The 20,878-nt window shown below is 54.5% G+C and overlaps 1 protein-coding gene and 1 pseudogene across 1 annotated transcript in view; both read left to right on the top strand.

Moving 5' to 3' along the window:
- Nucleotides 1-4,801, top strand: part of LOC141476098 (kinesin-like protein KIFC1) — a 7,441-nt gene extending 2,640 nt beyond the window's left edge. Inside the window, 13 exon segments of the mRNA XM_074164700.1 lie at nt 1,415-1,543; nt 1,640-1,728; nt 1,730-1,769; nt 2,010-2,132; nt 2,245-2,349; nt 2,351-2,419; nt 2,504-2,575; nt 2,577-2,672; nt 2,763-2,901; nt 3,313-3,452; nt 3,873-3,946; nt 4,255-4,330; nt 4,757-4,801. Of these exon segments, the coding sequence (XP_074020801.1) occupies nt 1,415-1,543; nt 1,640-1,728; nt 1,730-1,769; nt 2,010-2,132; nt 2,245-2,349; nt 2,351-2,419; nt 2,504-2,575; nt 2,577-2,672; nt 2,763-2,901; nt 3,313-3,452; nt 3,873-3,946; nt 4,255-4,330; nt 4,757-4,801 (1,197 nt within the window).
- Nucleotides 4,802-15,229: 10,428 nt separating this feature from the next.
- Nucleotides 15,230-16,854, top strand: LOC141476097 (uncharacterized; annotated as a pseudogene).
- Nucleotides 16,855-20,878: the final 4,024 nt, after the last annotated feature.

Here is a 20,878-nt window from a genome sequence, read left to right as displayed (position 1 = left end):
GGGGGGGGGGTAGGGACTGGGGGTTGGGGGGGGGAACTGGGGGGGGGGTAGGGACTGGGGGTTGGGGGGGGGAACTGGGGGGGGGGGGTAGGGACTGGGGTTGGTGGGGGGGGAACTGGGGGGGGGGGTAGGGACTGGGGGTTGGGGGGGGGGGAACTGGGGGGGGGGGTAGGGACTGGGGGTTGGGGGGGGGGAACTGGGGGGGGGGGGTAGGGACTGGGGTTGGGGGGGGGGAACTGGGGGGGGGGGGTAGGGGACTGGGGGGTGGGGGGGGGGGGAACTGGGGGGGGGGGGTAGGGACTGGGGGTGGGGGGGGGGGGAACTGGTCCCAGTACCATACTGGGAGCCCACCCTCCCTCCCTCCATGTCCCTTCCCCCGTGTCCCTCCCCAGCCCCTCAACTGGCCGCTGCAGCCGCCCCACGGCCTGGTGAGTGATGGGACCAGTCCCTTGGTGTCCCCCAACTCCCCTGGTGTCCCCGGGGCCACCCCTCCCATGTCACCCGGTGTTCCCCAAGTCCCTCTTCACCTCCTCACAGGCGCCCCTTTGGCGTCCCCAAGCCCCTCTCCCATTTTCCCCGTGTCCCCACAGTTGTCTCCCCTCTGATGTCCCCCTGGTGCCCCCAACCCCCCGATGTCCCCACAGGTGCCCCACCAGCAGCACCAGCCGCTGCCACCTGCCCCAAGCGCCCCCCCTGGGACCTGAAGGGGCAGGTGTCAGACCTGCGGGCTGCGCTGGGGGACAGCCGCCGGGTGAGAGCGGGGCTGGAGCAGCAGGTCCAGGAGCTGCGCCAGCGCCTGGAGCAGCAGGAGAAGGAGCTGCAGGAACAGCAGCAGCAGGGGACCCTCCTCACCCTCCGCCTGGAGTGAGACCCCCCCCGCCCCCCACCCCGGGAATTGGGGTGTCACTTCCCCCCCCAACACGAGGTGTGCGTGTCCCCCAGGAGCACGGAGAAGGAGCTGACGAGCTGCCGGGATGAGAGAGATCAATGGCGGAGGGAGGCGCAGCGCTTGGCAGAGGACAAGCGGCGTCTGAAGGAGGAGGTGGAGGAAGGGGGGCGAGCGGTGGCCGAGGCCGAAGGGCAGGCCAGGGCGCTGGCGGCCGCGCTGCAGGAAAGGGAGGTGGGTCACGGAGGGGGGAGATCTCCCTGCTTTCCTCCAGCAAAATGAGGAGAAAAATAAAAAAAAAGGTGGTTTTCTGCTCCGATTGCTCTCAGCCCCAAAGCGCCACCCGGGAGCGGGGCTGTCTCAGCACCCCGCAGTCGAGGCTGGTTTCTGTGTGTGTGCGTCCCCCCAACCAGGGCTGCTTTTCCACCCCTGCGGAGCCAGTCTTTCCCCCTCCTGTGTTAACCGAGGGCTGTTCTCCTCCCCCCCCAGGTCCAGCTGCAGGTGACAGAGGGGCACCTGCGGGCGGAGGCAGCGCTGGCAGCCGAGCTGCGACTGGAGGCAGCCGCCCAGAAGCAGAAGGTGGAGCAGCAGGGGGAGCAGCTCCACGGGCAGGAGATGGAGCGTCGTCGTCTCCATAATCTGGTCCAGGAGCTCAAGGTGAAGCCGGGAGGGGGTCTGGGGGGGGGGGGGGTGGGAAATCATCTGAATCCCCCGCCCCGTACCTCCAAAATCACGGCTCTTCCCCTTCTGCAGGGCAACATCCGTGTCTTTTGCCGTGTGCGGCCGGTGTTGCCCGAGGAGCAGGAGCACCAGAGGGGGCTGGAGCATCTCCAGTTCCCCCCCTGAGGACAACACTGTGCTGGTGCTCTCCAGGCCAGATGAGGTGAGTCAGTTTGGGGGTGCCCCCCCCCGTTGAATTCCCCAGGTTGTTGGGTCTCTGCCACTAACAACCCCCCCCCCCCCCCCCGCCATCGTTAGTCCCCCCTAATGAGACCAATCAGCACCGGCATCTTTCAAAATGAGTTTTTTAAGGACAAAAGGGGGGCTTTCCAGCTCCTGCTCACCCAGGGGACCTGAGGATGGAGTTGGGGACCCCCTCAAAAAAATCCCTTTTTCCCCCCAGAAAAAGTCTCACCTGGGGCGCGAGTCCCGAGGCGACGTACGCTACAACTTCAGCTTCGACCGCGTCTTCCCCCCGGCTGCCTCCCAGCAGGAGATCTTCGAGGAGATCGCGCTGCTGGTGCAGGTCCCAGATTCCCCCCCCTCCCCTCGAAATCTCCCCCTGAACCCCCACCACCCCCCCCCCAAAATGGCAAACAGCCCCCTCCTCACCTCTCTTGCCACCTCCCCCCCAACAGTCAGCGCTGGACGGGTACCACGTCTGCATCTTCGCCTACGGGCAGACGGGGAGCGGAAAGACCTACACGATGGAGGGGCCGGAGGGGGCGGACGAGCAGAGCAGGGGGGGTGATCCCTCGCGCCGTGCGGCAGCTTTTCCAGGGAGCCCAGGAACTGGGGGAAAAGGGCTGGGAAGTGAGTTTAAAAAAAAAAAAAAAAAAAAAGAGGATTAATTCCTTTTTGGGGGGGTTTGGGGCTGGCTGTGATGGCGGTGGGCAGTATGGTTTCAGCGCCAGTTTCCTGGAGATCTACAACGAGTCCCTGCGGGATCTACTGGGGCCCCGGGGGGGAACGCGGGCCCGAGCTGGAGATCCGTCGAGTCAGCGCGGCCAGCGAGGAGCTGCACGTCCCCAACCTGCGCCGCGTCCCCGTCGCCTGCGAGGAGGAGGTAGGGGACCCCCCCTTTACCCCCCCCACCCCGTTAGCGCTGGGGTTTGGGGGTGATGGGGTGTCTGTGTGTGTCCCCCCCCCCCTCCAGGTGCTGGGGCTGCTGCAGACGGCGGCCACCAACCGCTCGGTGGCCCAGACAGCGCTGAACGACCGCTCCTCCCGTAGCCACTGCATCTTCCAGCTCCACATCCAGGGCCACCACCGGGCCCGCGGCCTCCGCTGCACCTGTGAGTAGGGGGGGGGACCCCTTTGGGGGGGGCGCTGGGACCTTGGGGGGCCACCCAGTTTGGGGACAATCCTTGGGGGTACCTGGTTTTGGAGTACCCTCTATAGGGGGAGCCTTCGGGGACACTCTCTATAGGCAACCCTTTAGGGACCACCAGTTTGGGGTGACATTTTAGGGGTCACCCAGTTTACGGCCACTGGTTTGGGCCCCCCCCGCCCCCTCCCGGGCCACAAGTTTGGGGCCACGATCAGGGTTGAGCCCTTTCGGGGTCCCCCCTTTGGGGGCCACAGGTTTAGAGCCCCCAGTTTAGGCTGAGCCCTTTTGGGACCCCCCCCCCTTTTTGGGGTTGCTCCCTCTGTGGCCCCAGCTTTGGGGTGACCCCTTCTCCCCCCCCTTTCTGGGGTGCCCCCAGCTGTGCTGAGCCTGGTGGACCTGGCGGGTAGCGAGCGGCTGGAGAAGTCGCTGTCGCAGGGGGAGCGGCTGCGGGAGACCCAGGCCATCAACGCCAGCCTGTCCGCCCTGGGGCACGTCATCATGGCCCTCTCCAACAAGGTAGGGGGCCTGGGGGGGTGCACAGGGGGGCCCCTGGGGCTTGCGGGGGGGGGCACTGGGGGTTCCTCAGGACCCCATCAATGCCAGCCCTGGGGCATCTCCTCATGGCCCTCTCCAACAAAGGGGGAGGCGGGGGGGGGGGGCACAAGGGGGCCCTGGGGGCTGTGAGGAGGTTGGGGGGGGCACAGGGGGTGCCTGGGGATCGGGGGGGCCACTGGTGGTTGGGGGGTTCCTCAGGACCCCCATTGATGCCAGCCTGCCCACCCTGGGGCACGTCCTCATGGCCCTCTCCAACAAGGTATTGGGGGGGTCGGGGGAGGGCCCTGAGGGTCGGGGGGGGGCACTGGGGATGGGGGGGTGGGGCCTGGGGTTTGGGGGTTCCTCAGGGCCCCCCCCCCTGAACCCCCGCTGTCCCCACAGGAGCCCCACATTCCCTATCGCAACAGCAAACTGACCTACCTGCTGCAGAACTCCCTGGGGGGCTCCGCCAAGATGTGAGGGGGGGGAGGTTTGGGGGGGGCCGGAGCGGGTTGGGGGGTGGGAGGGTTGAGGGAGGTTTGGGGGGGCCTGGGGGAGGCGTGGGGGGGGATGGGGAGGCTGGGGGGAGTTTTGGGGGTGGGGGGGCTTGAGGGTTCTTTGTGGCTAGAGGTTGTTGGGGGGGGAGGCTTGTGAGGGGGTTGGGGGGGTTTGTGGGGGGTGGGGAGGTGGTTTGGGGGGGTCTGGAGGGTGTTTGGGGTTATTGGGGGGTGGGGGAGGTTTGGGGGGGCCCCTTTGACACCCCACACCCCCTGACTCCCCCCAGGCTCATGTTTGTGAACATCTCCCCCCTGGAGGAGAACTTCTCCGAGACCCTCAACTCCCTGCGCTTCGCCAGCAAGGTGGGGGGGGGAGGTTTGGATGGAGGGGGGGAGGGGGGGGAGCTCAAGGATAATTTGGGAAACAAGCAATGGGAAAATTTTGGGGGGGGGGGGGGGGCATTAATATGGCTTTGGGGGGATGGATGATTTGGGAAGGGGGAGGATGGTTGGGGGGGCAGAGGAGTGTAACTGGGGGGACTGGGGCAGATTTGGGGGCAGGGGGTGATTTGGGGGTGAACTGTTTGGGTGGGGGGGAGTCAAGGGGGGGCTGTTTTGGGGGGAAAAGGGGTAGATTTGGGGGGGGTGATTTTGGGAGGGGCGGGGGTAGATTTGGGTGAGGTTGGAGCTGTTGGAGAAGGGGCAGGTGTTTGTGGGGGGGGGTCCAAGGGCCGTTCTGGGGGGTCCCACAACACCCCCCCCTTCCCCCTCCCCTTCCCCCTCCCTCAGGTGAACCAGTGCGTGGTGGGCACGGCCCACCCCAGCCGGAAGTAACCCCCGCCACTTCCTGCCCCATCGCTGATTGGTTGGTCGCGTTCACGTGTCCCGGGGGAAAATGGCGGCGCCCTGCGAGGGGACCGCTGCTGCCGCCACCGAGCGCTGATTGGCTGCGGTCTGTACGGCAACATGGCGGCGCCCGTACGACTGCATTTCCGGTCATGAGCGGGTAGTCTTAAAGGCGCAGCGGCTCGACCGCTGTAGACCCCTGATGTAGGGTCTGTCCCCAGATCAGGCGCTACCCTCCCCCATTTTAATTGGATTTTAATTGGATTTTAATTGGCTTATTGTTAATAAATAAAAGTAAATCAATGTAAAAATAATTAAAGTAATGGGATTTAATTGGATTATTTTCAATAAATAAAAATAATAAAGTAAAATAAAGTTAATTGAAACAAAAAAAAACAGTCAAAGAGCTGAAACGGGTGATTTATTTTAATAATAAAGGGTTTGGGGGGGTGGTCGAGGGCATCTTTTAGCCGCTGGGGGGGGGAACGACGACCTTGGGGGGGGCTGTGAGATGAACATAAAGGGGGGGTCTGGGGGGGAGGGGTGGGATGAGCCGGGGGGGTCTGAGGGGCTGAGAGATGAACATAAGGGTGGGTTGGGGGGGCTCCAGGGCTTTGAGGGGGTTTGTGGGGGACTTTGGGGGGGCTGGGGGCATTCAGGCGCGTCAGGAAGTATTTAGGGGTGCTGGGGGTGGTTTGGGGGGGTCTCAGAGGGCACCCGCCTGTCCTTGTAGGCTTTGGGGGGGGGAGGTGCGGGGGGGCTGTTGCATCTTGGCGGGGGGTAAAGGGGCTGGGAGGGGTCACTGGAAAAGGCGGGGGGGGGGGGGCATGTTAGGTCCCGGTCCCATTCCGTGACTCCCAGGCCTTGGTGAGGGTGGGTGGTGGGGAGGGGTCCCCCACTGCAGTGGGGCACGACGGTCATTTATAGTCCCTGTCGGCCCGTAGCGGGGCCCATCGATGTGACAGTCACGGAATCACGGAGTTGTCGGAGTTGGAAGGGACCTCTAGAGACCATCCGGTCCAACTCCCCTGCTGAAGCAGGGCTGCCCAGAGCACATCGCTCGGGAGCATCCAGGCGGGTCTCGAAGATCTCCAGGGAAGGGGACTCCACCCCCTCCCTGGGCAGCCTGTTCCAGGGCTCTGCCACCCTCACAGGAAAGAAGTTTCTCCTCATATTTGGATGGAACTTCCCATGTTCCAGCTTGTGCCCGTTGCCCCTCGTCCTGTCACTGGGAACCCCTGAAAAGAGTCCGGCTCCATCCTCCTTCAACCCACCCTTTAGGTACTTGTAAACACAGATAAGGTCTCCCCTCAGCCTTCTCTTCTCCAGGCTGAAGAGCCCCAGCTCTCCCAGCCTTTCCTCATCAGGGAGATGCTCCAATCCCTCAGTCATCTTTGTTGCCCTGCGTTGGACTCTCTCCAGTAGTTCCCTGTCTCTCTTGAACTGGGGAGCCCAGAACTGGACGCAGTATTCCAGTTGTGGCCTCACCAGTGCAGAGCAGAGGGGGAGAATGACCTCCCTCCACCTACTGGCCACACTCTTCCCTACGCAGCCCAGGATCCCGTTGGCCTCTTGGCCACAAGGGCGCACTGCTGGCTCATGGAAAGTTTGCTATCCACCAGGACTCCCAGATCCTTCTCCTCAGTAGTGCTTTCCAGAAGATCCATCCCTAACCTGTATCGGTGCCTGGGGTTCTTCCTCCCCAGGTGCAGGACCCTACGCTTGCCCTCGTTGACCCTCATGAGGTTCTTCTCTGCCCAGCTCTCCAGCCTGTCCAGGTCATGCTGGATGGCGGCACAGCCCTCTGGAGTGTCGACCAGCCCTCCCAGTTTGGTGTCATCAGCGAACTTGCTGAGGATACACTCTGTCCCCTCGTCCAGGTCATTGATGAATATGTTGAACAGGACTGGGCCGAGTATTGACCCCTGGGGGACACCGCTGGTTACAGGCCTCCAGCTTGACCCTGCTCCATTAATTATGACCCTCTGAGTTCTGTCACACAGCCAGCTCCGTCATTTTTGAGAGGTCTTGGAGAACAGGTGAAGTGCCTGAGGACTGGAGGAAGGCAAATATCACACCAGTCTACAAAAAGGGCGAGGAGGAGGACGCAGGGAACTACAGGCCGGTTAGTCTCACCTCCATCCCTGGGAAAATAACGGAGAGACTCGTTCTGGGTGTCATCTCCAAACACGTTGAAGATCAAGAAGTTACTGGACGTGGTCAACACGGATTTACCAAGGGTAAATCATGCTTGACCAGTCTGATAGCCTTCTGTGACGTTATAACTGGATGGCTGGATGAGGGGAGAGCAGCAGATGTCATCTACCTTGACTTCAGCAAGGCTTTTGGCACTGTCTCCCACTGTGCTCATCCCATCGGTGTCCCACACGGTTGCTGCACGAGCCCCCTCCCCCCCGCCCTGCCTCTGCCTCGTGAGCAGCGCTGGGCCTTGAGAAACAGGCAAGTTTTTGGGTTAAACAGGGTAGAGTTTTGAGAACCAAGGACACAAATCCTTTGTTATGGGTACACCGGCGATAGAAGTCCTGCGGCGAGCGGGCTTTGAGGCATCTTATCGATCTGTCGGGCTCTTACATCCACCCCGCGGCTCGAAGGTCCCCGAGGAGTTCTTCAGGACCCGTGGTGGGTGAGGAGGGGGGAGGGAAAGAGGGAGAATTAGGCAGGAGTTTACACAATATTTAGGGGCAAAGAAACAGGTTCTGGGACGGCCCGTACACACTTCACGCCGTTAGGGGAGACAGTAGGTACAAACTCCGTATTTTGTACCGCACTTTGAATCCATCGTATTAAACACGGAATTATACACGGTAAGAAGAAAAGCATTGCAGTTCCACACAGCAAGTAGAACAGAATTCGTTTGACCCATGGACCTCCTAGAAGCCAGGAAAAGGGATCAATTTCCCGGTCTTTCCAGGTTTGGACAGGGACGTGGGCTAACTTTCTTATCCCAGAGGTTATTTGTTTGACAATCTGGCCGTTATCATCAATTTTTAAGCAACAATTTGAGTCATTCAATTTACCACAAACACCTCCTCCTTCAGCCAGCAGGTGGTCGAGAACCACGTGGTGTTGCAAAATTGGGGTTTGCATTTGCGTGGCCTGGCCCCCCAACAGATCTGGGGCGCGAGCAGTTTCGTTAGTAACGATTCCTAAAACAGCTTGAAGGTGAATTATGCGGTTTAGGTTATAGATGGGTTCTCGAGCACCGCTAATTAACTCAGTAGGATTCCAGGTGGCTGGCCCGTGATGTTCAATGGTTTGTTGCAGGGGACCAGCCATCTTTTCCCCATTTTTGGCTACTTCCAGGTGTCAGACTGGTGTCAATAGATCGCTTATTCCGTGTGAGATCATCGTACAGCTTAACACTTAGATCATTACCACCGCTTTCGGGAAGGAGGACAAACAAAGGGTGGATTCCTCCAACGTAACCTGTTCCTGTCCAATTTGCTGGTGGCATTTCGTGTGCATGGTGTCCACAGATCCAATAGTGGCCTTGCGGTGCTCTGGTGCCATTTTCAAATAGACCAGTGGGAGTCTAGGGCACCTGAAAAATAGGTCGAATTACTCAATCCTAAAGGGGTATGGAATGCCAAATTTTGCCATGGACTGGAATGGTGGGCTCTATCTATAACACTGCAACACCAAGCACCCGTGCTATTCCTCCAGTTACAACTTATGTTTTTTTCTGGTGTATACCAACAGTCTGTGTGGACAGTTATATTTACCGGAGACCAGAAGCCAGAAAACAGCTTCACGTGCCCCGATTCATTCACCCAAACCTATCGAGGACCTTTGGCAGTGAAGTTAAATTGCTTTCGGATACCACAAAAAGATCATTAGGGGGAGACGCGTGATTCCCACGCGTGAAGGTCCAATTACAAGTGCTGATCCCTACAAAGGTACCACCTGGTTGAGTGCGGCTCAGACAGTATTGGCCTCGAGCTGGGTATCGGATTGGCCAAGGAGATGGTGAGCTTTCTTCTTCCCAACAGATGTCCTTTTTTTCCTCGCTGTAATTGCTCACTAGCCATTAGGGGAAACAGGGACCGAGGTCCACGGCCAGCTCGCCGAACCAAGTGGTCCTCCGCACACCCAACAATTAGTGAGGTTGAATGCCCGGGCTACAGAGGTCCCTAACGTCACAAACTCATTTTTCTATTCAGTAACATCTATGAGACTACAGCTTCCCCAAGAGCTAAGGGTAAAGAGTTGCCCAAAACAGTTTCTGTGATGATACACAATACATCCTAAAAGCATAAGCGAAACAAAGCAATTGTACCAATACGATGCAAAGGATTAAAGCATTAAAGCCTACATATATCTTCAGTACAGCTTGCAGTAGAGTCTTTGGTTTTTGGTGGACTGTTCCTGGAAAGACAAGATGAAAGAAAAGCCATCCTCGGTTCAAAACGGGAAGCGGGATTACAGATACTAAAAAGATGGGACGGTCCATCTAGTATTAATTTTGTATTCTTTGTCTAGGGCATCTTTTGCAATCCAGGTATATTTCTTAAGGGGTGTACCCAATGCTAGGGGAACTGCTCCTATCGTAGGTAGTTCCACCAGGACTGGTTGTCCAGGGTAATGCGAGGGTTTACTGGGGTGGTCTGGGCCAGGAGCTGTTGGGACTATGGTAGGAGCTTGTGGGCTAAAGGCTGTAATTTTGGGGCATCCATTCACCCCCCACCGGCTGTTACCGTGGGCAACAGCTTCCGAAAGGCTGTTTGTCCCACTCTGATGCATGGGGTTTGAGGAGGCCATTAGTACGTTCCACTGTTCCATTAGCCTGAGGATAGTACGGAGTGTGAAATACCCATTGAATTCCTTTCTCTTTGGCCCAGTCCTGAACAATTTTAGCTGTAAAGTGAGAGCCATTGTCCGACTGAATTGCCTGAGGCTTAGGAAGGGTACTAAGCCACAGTTGCAAGGCTTTAACAGCGTTCTCTCCTGTGGCACGGGGAAAAGCCTCGGCTTGCACTAGGCCTGATGTTATTTCTACCCCTACTCGTACATAATATTTTCCATTAGATCTTGGGAATGGACCCACGTGATCTATTTGCCAGGCACCCCACAGTCCTTCACCCGTTCGAATACGTAGTGGGTCTTCCCTAAGAGGATGTTTTCCTAATGGCGCGCGGCATCGGCCACGAGCTGGAATACAAGTCTGACAATTTCCTCGGGTGACTGGCCAACCTCTTGTTTGAGCTTCTCCATGCAGATCTTTTGCCCCAGTGTGCCCCCTTTTCACATGTAACCATTCCAAAAGTCGTTCCCAATTCTCCCCTATTGGTTCATTTTGCGAGGGGGCAAGTCGGGCCATCTCATCGGCTTCATTGTTCCATCGGCTAGCCGGAGTTTCGTGGGTCTGGTGGGAGGCAATCCATGCCACTGCAAAGCTCCCTTGTTTAGCAATTGCTGGAATATCTTGCCACTTTTCCTTTAACTTCCCCCCCGTTCTGTTCCCAGAATGGGAGCCACTCAGTGCACCCTTAAAAGACAGCGAAAGAATCAGTGTAGATATAGGCAGGAGAGGTAGATTGATCCTCGTGCTGAAAGACATTGCACACAGCCAATAATTCTCCTACTTGAGCACTGCCTTATCCTTCAGGGACTATTTTTGTGTCCAGTTTTGGGCCCCTTACAACAAAAGAGACATTGAGGGGCCGGAGCAGGTCCAGAGAAGGGCAACGGAGCTGGTGAGGGGTCTGGAGAACAAGTCTCGTGAGGAGCGGCTGAGGGAGCTGGGGGCGTTCAGCCTGGAGAAAAGGAGGCTGAGGGGAGACCTTCTCGCTCTCTACAACTCCCTGAAAGGAGGGTGTAGCCGGGGGAGGTCGATCTCTTCTCCCAAGTCACAGGCGATGGGACAAGAGGAAACGGCCTCAAGTTGCCCCAGGGGAGGTTCAGACTGGACATTAGGAAAAATTTTGACACTGAAAGGGTTATCAAGCCTTGGAATGGGCTGCCCAGGGAAGGGGCTGAGGCACCATCCCTGGAGGTGTTCAAAAGACGGGTTGACATGGTGCTGGGGGACATGGTTTAGTGATGGTTTTTTTTGTCAGAGTTAGGTTGATGGTTGGACTAGATGACCTTGAAGGTCCCTTCCAACCTGAGTGATTCTATGATCAATTCTCTTTTCCACCCAGAGATCTCACCTCCGCGGGAAGACTCTCGGGTGTCCCCAGGAAGAAGCCGGACACCGTCTGATGGACCGGTAAAGACGACGTCGTTTACTGGACTCACTGGAAGGCGTCTCCATGGGCGAACGCATCCAAGGGCTCGGTGCTGGAAGACAGAGAGACAGTATTAAACCACACAAATTAAAGCACTTAAAGCTTTATCTCCCTAGGAACGCTTAGTGACAAGGTTTACGCAGCTTCCTAAGACCCTCGTGTTTAATTAGAGCAAAAACCAAACAGAAATCATGTTGTATGAGATTTTGGGAGGAGGTGACGGGAAAGGGAAAGAGGTCTTGAGACCTAAATTTTTACTACTTCATGTGAAAAAGAAAACAAGACAGAAGTTCATTCTTTAACACAGACTTCTGCAGCATCCAAAAGTTCAGCTGAAGCTCACAAAAGAGCAACTTTCCAGCTGGCTTTTTTAATAAGTTTTCTTGGTTTTCCGGGACAGACCAGGCATATTTTTATCAGGTTGTAAAAGCAGCAAAAAAGAACACCCTAAAAATAATTCTGCCGGAAGTACCTCCATTTCAGCCATTCTGCAGCTCTAAAAAAAAAGAAAAAGCCCGATCTCCCTTCTTTTCCCAACTTCTTAGATCATTTAAAAAGGAGGAAACAGCGGCATGGAAAAGCCAAAAGCTAAAATAATAAGACAGAAGATTCGGGGCTTGTTTTATTTCTTTAGAGATCACACTTTGTACACAATCCTTATGTCTCATAGAAACGTCATCAAAGAGATCCCACATAAAATCAGTGTTTTGCTCACATGGCAATTGATGTTCTTGGTGACAGACCTACTCCTTCCTCATGGACCGTTCACAGAAAGACCAAAAATGCAGTAACGGAAAAAAAAACAACACATTTAAACGTATGTAAAAGGTTGTTAGACCAAGTGTTATCATTCAAGAAGACAGAGTAACTTGCTGCAGAAATTAATTAGAATTCAGTGTGTCAGACTAGTAAGGTTTCTTTCAGAGGATCACACAAATAGCCGTAGGGAAAATAATTCCGTATGGGTTACAACTGGGCTTAGACACCAACCCTCCCCCCGCCCCCCGATAACAAAAGCATTAGAAGAGAAAGAGGATGCAGCAGCATGGGGAACAAACAAGAGGAGTTAGAGATGTGCGCACGCCTCCAGGGCTACGATCTTACTGGCATCACCGAGACGTGGTGGGATGGCTCTTACGACTGGAGTGTTCGAATGGAGGGTTACAAGCTCTTCAGGAAGGACAGGCTGGGCAGAAGGGGAGGGGGTGTTGCCCTCTATGTCAAGGACCAGCTGGAATGTATGGAGCTTCACCTGGGGATGGATGAAGACAAGACAGAGAGCTTATGGGTCAGGATTAAAGGGAGCACGGGGGCAGGTGATGTTACAGTAGGAGTCTGCTACAGGCCACCGGATCAAAGTGACAGCGAGGATGTGGCCCTCTACAAACAGATAGGGGCAGCATCGCGCTCACACGCTCTGGTCCTCATGGGGGACTTCAACCACCCCGACATCTGTTGGAAGGACAACACAGCAGAGCACAGGAAATCCAGGAAGTTCTTGGAATGTGTCGACGACAACTTTCTTCTACAAATAATAGAGGAACCAACGAGGAAAGGAGCAGTGCTGGACCTTGTCCTCACCAACAAGGAGGGGCTGGTCAGGAATGTCAAATTCAAGGGTAGCCTCGGCTGCAGTGACCATGAGATGATAGAATTCAAGATTCATAAGGCAGCAAGGAGGGTGCGCAGCAAGCTGGCTACCCTGGACTTCAAAAGAGCAGACTTTGATCTCCTGAGAGATCTGATTGGTAAGGTAGCGTGGGAAAAAGAACTGGAAGGGAGAGGGGCCCAAAAAAGCTGGGTGGTATTTAGGGATTGCCTCCTCCAAGCTCAGGAGAGGTGCATCCCAAAAAAGAAGAAATCGGGCAAAATAGCCAGTAGGCCGGCGTGGATGAACAAGGAACTGCTGGACAAACTCAGGACCAAAAAGGAGGCCTATAGAGGGTGGAAGCAGGGAAAGGTAGACTGGGAAGAATACAGAGAAGCTGTCCGAGTCACCAGAAACCTGATCAGGCAAGCGAAAGCCCAGGCAGAACTAAATCTAGCCAGGGATGTGAAAAATAACAAGAAGAACTTCTATAGATATATCAGGGATAAAAATAAGACAAGGGAAGCTGTGGGTCCCCTCTGGAAGGAAACGGGAGACCTGGTCACCCAGGATGTGGATAAGGCTGAGCTACTGAATGACTTCTTTGCCTCAGTCTTCACTGGCAAGGGCCCTAACCACACTGCCCAAGTCACGGAGGGCAAGAACAGGGGCTCTGGGAATGAAGAACCACCCACAGTACAAGAAGACGAGGTTCGAGACCTCTTAAAGAACCTGAAGGTGCATAAGTCCATGGGACCTGATGAAATCCATCCACGGGTCCTGAGAGAACTGGCGGACGAAGTTGCTAAGCCCCTCTCCATCATATTTGAGAAATCGTGGCAGTCTGGTGAAGTTCCCACTGACTGGAAAAAAGGGAACATAACTCCAATATTCAAAAAAGGAAACAAAGAAGACCCGGGAAACTACAGGCCGGTCAGTCTCACCTCTGTGCCTGGCAAGATCATGGAGCAGATCCTCCTGAAATCCTTGCTAAGGCACATGGAGAATAAAGAAGTGATTGGAAACAGCCAACATGGCTTCACCAAGGGCAAATCGTGCCTGACAAATTTGGTGGCCTTTTACAATACTGCCACAGGCTTGGTAGACAAGGGCAGAGCGACTGACGTCATTTACCTGGACTTATGCAAAGCATTTGACACTGTCCCGCACGACATCCTGGTCTCAAAATTGGAAACTCATGGATTCGATGGATGGACCACTCGGTGGATAAGGAACTGGCTGGATGGCCGCATCCAAAGGGTTACAATCAATGGCTCAATGTCCAGGTGGCGGCCAGTAACGAGTGGTGTTCCGCAGGGGTCGGTACTGGGACCAGTACTATTTAACATCTTTGTCGGTGACATGGACAGTGGGATAGAGTGCACCCTCAGCAAGTTTGCTGATGACACCAAGCTCGGTGGCGCAGTTGACACGCTGGAGGGAAGGGATGCCATCCAGAGGGACCTAGACAGGCTGGAGAGGTGGGCTCGTGCAAATTGCATGAAGTTTAACCAGGCCAAGTGCAGGGTCCTGCACCTGGGACGTGGCAACCCCAGGCACAAATACAAGTTGGGTGGAGAACGGCTGGAGAGCAGCCCCGAGGAGAAGGACTTGGGAGTGCTTATGGATGAGAAGCTCAACATGAGCAGGCAGTGTGCACTGGCAGCCCAGAGAGCCAACCGTGTCCTGGGCTGCATCAGGAGAAGTGTGGCCAGAGGTCTCGCGAGGTGATTCTGCCCCTCTACTCTGCGCTCGTGAGACCCCTCCTGGAGTACTGTGTCCAGCTTTGGAGTCCTCAACACAGAAAGGACATGGACCTGTTGGAACGGGTCCAGCGGAGGGCCACGAGGATGATCAGAGGGATGGAGCACCTCTCCTATGAAGACAGACTGAGAGAGCTGGGGTTGTTCAGCCTGGAGAAGAGAAGGCTCCGGGGAGACCTTATAACAGCCTATCAATACCTGAAGGGAGCCTACAGAAGAGCTGAAGAGGGACTCTTTGTCAGGAAGAGTGGTGACAGGACAAGGGGCAATGGTTTTAAATTGGAAGAGAAGAGATTTAGATTAGATATAAGGAAGAAATTCTTTACAGTGAGGGTGGTGAGGCACTGGAACAGGTTGCCCAGGGAAGTTGTGGATGCCCCATCCCTGGAAGTGTTCAAGGCCAGGCTGGATGGGGCTTTGAGCAACCTGCTCTAGTGAGACGTGTCCCTGCCCATGGCAGGGGGGTTGGAACTAGATGATCTTTAAGGTCCTTTCCAACTCTAGCCATTCTATGATTCTATGATTCTATGATTCTATGATTCTGGGGACTGGGAGTGCTGTTTTTACTATTTGCTTATTGTGTGTATTGGAGAAGTGCTGAAGTTTTTGTGAACAGTAGGAATTTATTTTTGGATTTGTTTATTGACTGTTAGTGGTCTGTGAACATACGTGTGTGCCTCTCGGAGACGTAAGGGGGTGGGAATCTGTGTTGAATTGTTTAGTGTGCTATGTGCGACCTCTCCGAGTGACTGCCCCCGACCTTTGTTGTTGAAAACCAGATTTGAGTTTTGATTTTTTTTGTTGTTGTTGAGTAAATATGAGTGAGAGCCTCTCACCCCCTTCGGGGCGAGAAGTTTTGTCTGATCTTTTGGAAAAACATAATGCGCGCCCTTCAGTACCGGGTAGTGATTGGGCACGAGATAATTGGCATAATCTGCAGAGTGTTTCCGATCGAATCAGCGCCTTACAAAGGGATGCCAGACTTTGCTTTGGAAAAGGGCAATCTATTCTATGCGCCGTTCTGGGTGCTAGTTCAGTTGCTGCCGTAGAAGCTCGGGATCAGCGACGCGGCGCCGAGTCTCAAATTGTATAGTCTCTGCAGACTCTGGTACAATCATCTTTGCAAGGAGGAGTGGAGGAGTTAAAGGGGCAGTGAGATCAAGAGCGAGCTCAGGCGAGTTGTTTGCAGTCCGCCCTTAAAGAACAACTCCTTGCGGACGGGAGCAGAAGAGATCCCTTATACCCCAGCACAGAATTAGGCGAAGCGAAAGCTAAATTGGACGAGGGGAAAGCCCCTCCTTGTTCGCTCCAGGCCTCTTGTCAAAGTGGAGTATGAGTTTGACGATGGTCAAAATGCTGCCCCTCAACTTACCATTAAGGAAATGCCTTACTCCGCTGTGGAATTAGCTAAACTAAAGAAAGAATTTAGCCGTGCTCCCAGGGAGTCAGAGACAGAGTATGTGTGGAGAGTGTCCTCATCGGGTGGAGATCAGGTACTGTTAAGTGAGAAGGAAGCTGAAGGATATTGGGCCCCTGGAATGTTCTTAACTACTGGCCACCACCAGGCTCCCTGGTCCCTAACTCAAAAAGCAGCCTATTGGGCCGGAGGTCTCAGTCCTTCAGAAGGAGGAGACCCCCTTGCTATCTCCGGGTCGGTCGATCAGATAGTGGAAAGTGTGCAAAAAGGGGTTTGCCTGCAAATGATGTCCAACCATGAGCTTAGACTCCAACGAGAATCCCCCGTGATGCTGCCAGTAGACCCCGAATGAACGGCACCGCCGATAAGAAGACTCCCTGGCTCTTTGAAACCAATCGGTACACAGCTGTGAGGAACCATTAGGGCAGCGTGCCGAGGTGAGGCAGCTGCAGCAGAGGAAGGGGAAGAAAGAGCACCCCCCGATCACAGAGATCCAAACCGGAGGGCGTGGACATGGGGAGAAGTTGCCCAAGAATTAATTAACTACGGGTGAAAATATGGTCCTGTTAGTGTCCCCTCTGCCAAACCAGACTCGAAAGGGTTAAGACAGACAGAGCTAGAAACCCCTCCGGCTGCCAGAGCCAGAGAAAAAACAATGGGTCAGTGGCGGGAGGGAGATATCCAAGAGGCGAAATACCTTGTGGACTATGGGATGGCAGAAAGGTACTCCCCGAGATCTGATGAATGGGTTACCAACTGACACGCTAGAAAAACTGGTTAAGGAGTGGCCCGAGAAACCTGTGGCTCCCCAAAATTTAACTTCAAGCTGGACAAAGACGCCGGGCAATTCTACCCCGAGTCTCCGCTGCCCCCCCGCTTTCGATCTCTCCAGCAGGAATCTGCGGGAAACTCACTGCTCCGCTTCTCAACAGCGGGCGGAGGAGCGGAGGGGCCTGGCTACGTATCAGACAGCTCCCTATGAACCAGCGAGGAGATGTTATGATTACCTGTTTTGTAGGACCTAAGAAAATGCCAATTACATTTTTGGTAGATACTGGAGCTCGAATTTCAGCCTTGAGAACTGAGGATGCGTCCCGTAGTGGCATTTCAGTACGGAAGCGAGGGTTGTTGTAGCTGATGCGGTCGGCAATGTACAAGCACAATCATTAGCCACAGTTAACTGGACACTGCCGGGAGAGGAAACAACCGTTTTAACACCAATGGTTGTCGGACCATTCCCACTTAACCTCTTAGGGCTGGGTGTCTTGAAAGATAGAAAGTGGACGGACACAGGGGGAGGGAGCTGGTCTTTTGGTGCAGTGGAGGTGCGACTTTTACAAACCGCACCCCCACTTCCCCCCTTGAAAATAACAAACATCAAACCCCTCGGGGCACGAGAGGGAATAGCCCCACTGTTAGAGGACTTAAGGGAACAAGGAGCTGTCGGTCCTACTCACTCTCCTTTTAATTCCCCGGTACGGCCAGTCCGAAAGCCAAATGGCAAATGGAGATTGACTGTAGATTATCCAAGAGTAAATGCAAATACTGGTCCATTAACAGCTGCAGTGCCAAAACCAGCTGACCTCACAGCTACTACCCAGGAGCGAGCTCACCCTGTTATGGCAACTATCGATGTTAAGGATATGTTTTCAATGGTCCCTCTGCAACCTGAGGACCAGGATCGTTTCGAGGGTACAAGCATTCTCCCGCATTAGCCCACCATGCTTTAGCAAAAGAACTTGAACTGATCCCGCTAGAAGAAGGAGTCAGAATTTACCAATGCATCGATGATGTGCTAATAGGAGGAAATCAGACAGAAAAGGCTCAAAAAACACAAAATGACATTATTGTCCATTTGGAGAGCTTAGGACTAAAGATTCCACCTGAAAAGGTTCAAGCCCCCTCCAACGAGGTTAAATTCTTAGGAATCTTGTGGAAAGGAGGAATGACCTGCATTCCTAAAGATACTCTTACCACGCTAGACCAGGGAAAAATGCCCGGATCAAAGAAAGAGTTGCAGCATGTGTTGGGATTGCTCGTGTTTTGGAGAAAACATATCCCAGACTTTTCTATCATTGCCAGACCTTTGTATGACTTACTGAGAACAGGTGTGTCTTGGGACTGGACCCCATTCGTGAAGAAGCTTTGCAGCTTTTAATACATGAAGCAGCGAATCACCAGGCACTTGGCCCTGTATATCCCACGGATCCTGTGCAAATTGAGTGGGGGTTCTCTCAATCAGGATGGTCATTACGCTTTCGGCAAAAAGATCCTGAAGGTCCTCCTCGTCCTATCAGTCTTTCTGTCGGGTCCTTACAGGGCGCACTCACCATGGCCGCACTTCTCGCAGCGAACCGGGAGGTTTTCGGGGTTCAGGGCTCGGCCGGAGCAGACGCAGCAGGATTGTTCCTTGCCCGACACCGCCGCTGGGGGGGGATGCAATTAATGACAGGGGGGTAACTAATTAAAGGAGGGGAGGGGTTCATTAATTTAGGGGGAGCAGTTCTTACTGGGCCTGATGTCCCTTTACTTGAAGGGACTATTTTTACCTTAAAATTCTGGCAGGTGGCAACAGACCAAAGGAGAGGAGTAGGAGAGAAGGACGGGAGAAGCCGGGTGAAGGGTCCCTCTCGACTCCTGGTTTGACCAATGGAGGTGACACAATCATAGAACCATGGGATTGTCGGGGTCGGAAGGGACCTGTGGGATCATCTGCTCCAACCATGAACCCAACGCTGATAAAAGCCATCACTGACCCATGTCTCTAAGCACCATCTCAACCGGGCTTTTGAATCCCTCCAGGGATGGTGCCTCCACGCCTTCCCTGGGCAGCCCATTCCAAGGCTTCATAACACTTTCCATGGAAAAATTGTTCCCAATATCCAATCTGAACCTCCCCTGGTGCAACTTGAGGCCGTCTCCTCTCGTCCCATCGCCTGTTCCTTGGGAGAAGAGACCGACACCCCCCCCCCGGCTACACCCGCCTTTCAGGGAGTTGGAGCGAGCGAGAAGGTCTCCCCTCAGCCTCCTCTTCTCCAGACTGAATACCCACAGCTCCTTCGGCTGTTCCTCAGAAGGTCTCCAGACCCCTCACCAGCTCCGTTGCCCTTCTCTGGACCCGCTCCAGCACCTCAAGGTCTTTTTTTGTGGTGAGGGGCCCAAAACCGGACACAGCCCTTGAGGTGGGACCTCCCCAGTGCCCAGTACAGGGGGACGGTCACCTCCCGAGTCCTACTCACCACGCTGTTCCTGACACAGGCTGTTGGCCTCCTTGGCCACCTGGGCACGCTGCTGGCTCATGTTCAGCCCACAGTCGACCAACACCCCCAGGTCCTTTTCCTTGGGGCAGCTCCAGCCGCTCTGCCCCAGCCTGGAGCATCCATGGGATTGGTGTGACCCAAGGGCAGGACCCGGCACTTGGCCTTGTGGAACCTCATCCCATTGGCCTCGGCCCATCGATCCAGCCTGTCCAGATCCCTCTGCAAAGCCTTCCTGCCCTCCAGCAGATCAACATCCCACCCAGCTTGGTGTCGTCTCTGAAGTGCTTGAGGGAGCACTCAATCCCCTCCTGCAGATCATTGATGAAGATGTTGAAGAGAACTGGCCCCAGCACCCAGCCCCGGGGGACACCACTGGTGTTTCTAGATCTTTCAGGAAGTTCAGAGTGACACTCACAGGGAATGGACCGCAGCAAATCACGGCTCCCAGCTCAGACCCTGGGCAGGAACACCCCGGTGGCAGGTCCTGCGTGTCCTACAGATGAAACCTCGAGAGCTCCCTGTGCTGAATGTATCTAAAGGCAGCGGCATGATGTACGAAAGGATTCCTGAAAACCAGATTCATCAAAAGCGACTTCTGTAAGTCCCTGGGCAAAACTGCCCATGGTATCACCACATTATGGAATCACAGAATCACATGGGGTTGCAAGGGACCTCTGGAGATCATCTCCTCCAACACCCTGCCAGAGCAGGTCCCAGAGGAAGGTGTCCAGGTGGGGTTTGAACGTCTCCAGAGAAGGAGACTCCACCACCTCCCTGGGCAGCCTGTCCCAGGGCTCTGCCACCCTCACAGGAAAGAAGTTCCTCCTCGTGTTTAGGTGGAACTTCTTAAATTCAAGTTTGTGCCCGTTTCCTCTTGTCCTGTCCCTGGGCACCACTGAAAAAAGACTGGTCCCGTCCTCCTGACACCCACCCTTTAAGTATTTATAGGCGTTGATCAGATCCCCCCTCAGTCTTCTCTTCTCCAGACTAAAAAGACCCAAGTCCCTCAGCCTTTCCTCATCAGAGAGGTGCTCCAGGCCCCTCATCATCTTGCTCCTGCATCCCCTGCTTGCCTTCCTCTGCCCGGGGACTGCCTCAGAGATTCCCCGATCCATGAGGTGCTGAGGTTAAATTTGTTCTTTGCCTTTAATCTGTGTTTTTGTGGTTGTTCCTGCGTCCTGCCTGCATCGGCTCACACAATTATTATTTTTAGTGCTTGGGTTGTGCATCGTTTCGACCTTGGGAAAGAGGATGGAACTCGGCTTTGTTGTGCTACATCAAGATAAAGGCTGTTAATGAAAATATAATTACTGCAGGAGCGGTAATGTACTAGATTGGAGTTGGGTAGCTATCCTATTTTTTGAGCTTGCTGCTTTTGAGGTAGAAAAACTGCAAAGTTTAAATGTTTAAAGAAGTGCTAATAACTTCTACAGATTTACGCAACGACCGTTTAAATACCCTGAACTCAAGAAAATGGAGTAGAAAGCAAAAGCCGGAAGAGACACGTGTAAGAACAGAGAAATATAAAACCTTAAATCTTTTTGAGTTGCCTGAATCCCGGTTGACATCATTTGGAAATACTTCTTTCTAGGTTTGTCCAAAGCCTTTGCATTGAACCCACCAGCCTGCATCTGCCTTCCACTCTGCTTCTATCTACTTCTTGTCTAAATCTTACATGAGAGATGGGCAAAACTCAATTCCTCTTTCTCTTCTAATGCTTTTGTTATCGGGGGGCGGGGGAAGGGTTGGTGTCTAAGCCCAGTTGTAACCCATACGGAATTATTTTCCC

Source organism: Numenius arquata, chromosome 28, assembly GCF_964106895.1.
Source record: "Numenius arquata chromosome 28, bNumArq3.hap1.1, whole genome shotgun sequence".
In the NCBI taxonomy this organism is placed as follows: domain Eukaryota; kingdom Metazoa; phylum Chordata; class Aves; order Charadriiformes; family Scolopacidae; genus Numenius; species Numenius arquata.
The sequence above is the reverse complement of the archived record's forward strand: the minus strand, read 5'-3'. Positions and strand labels throughout refer to the sequence as shown.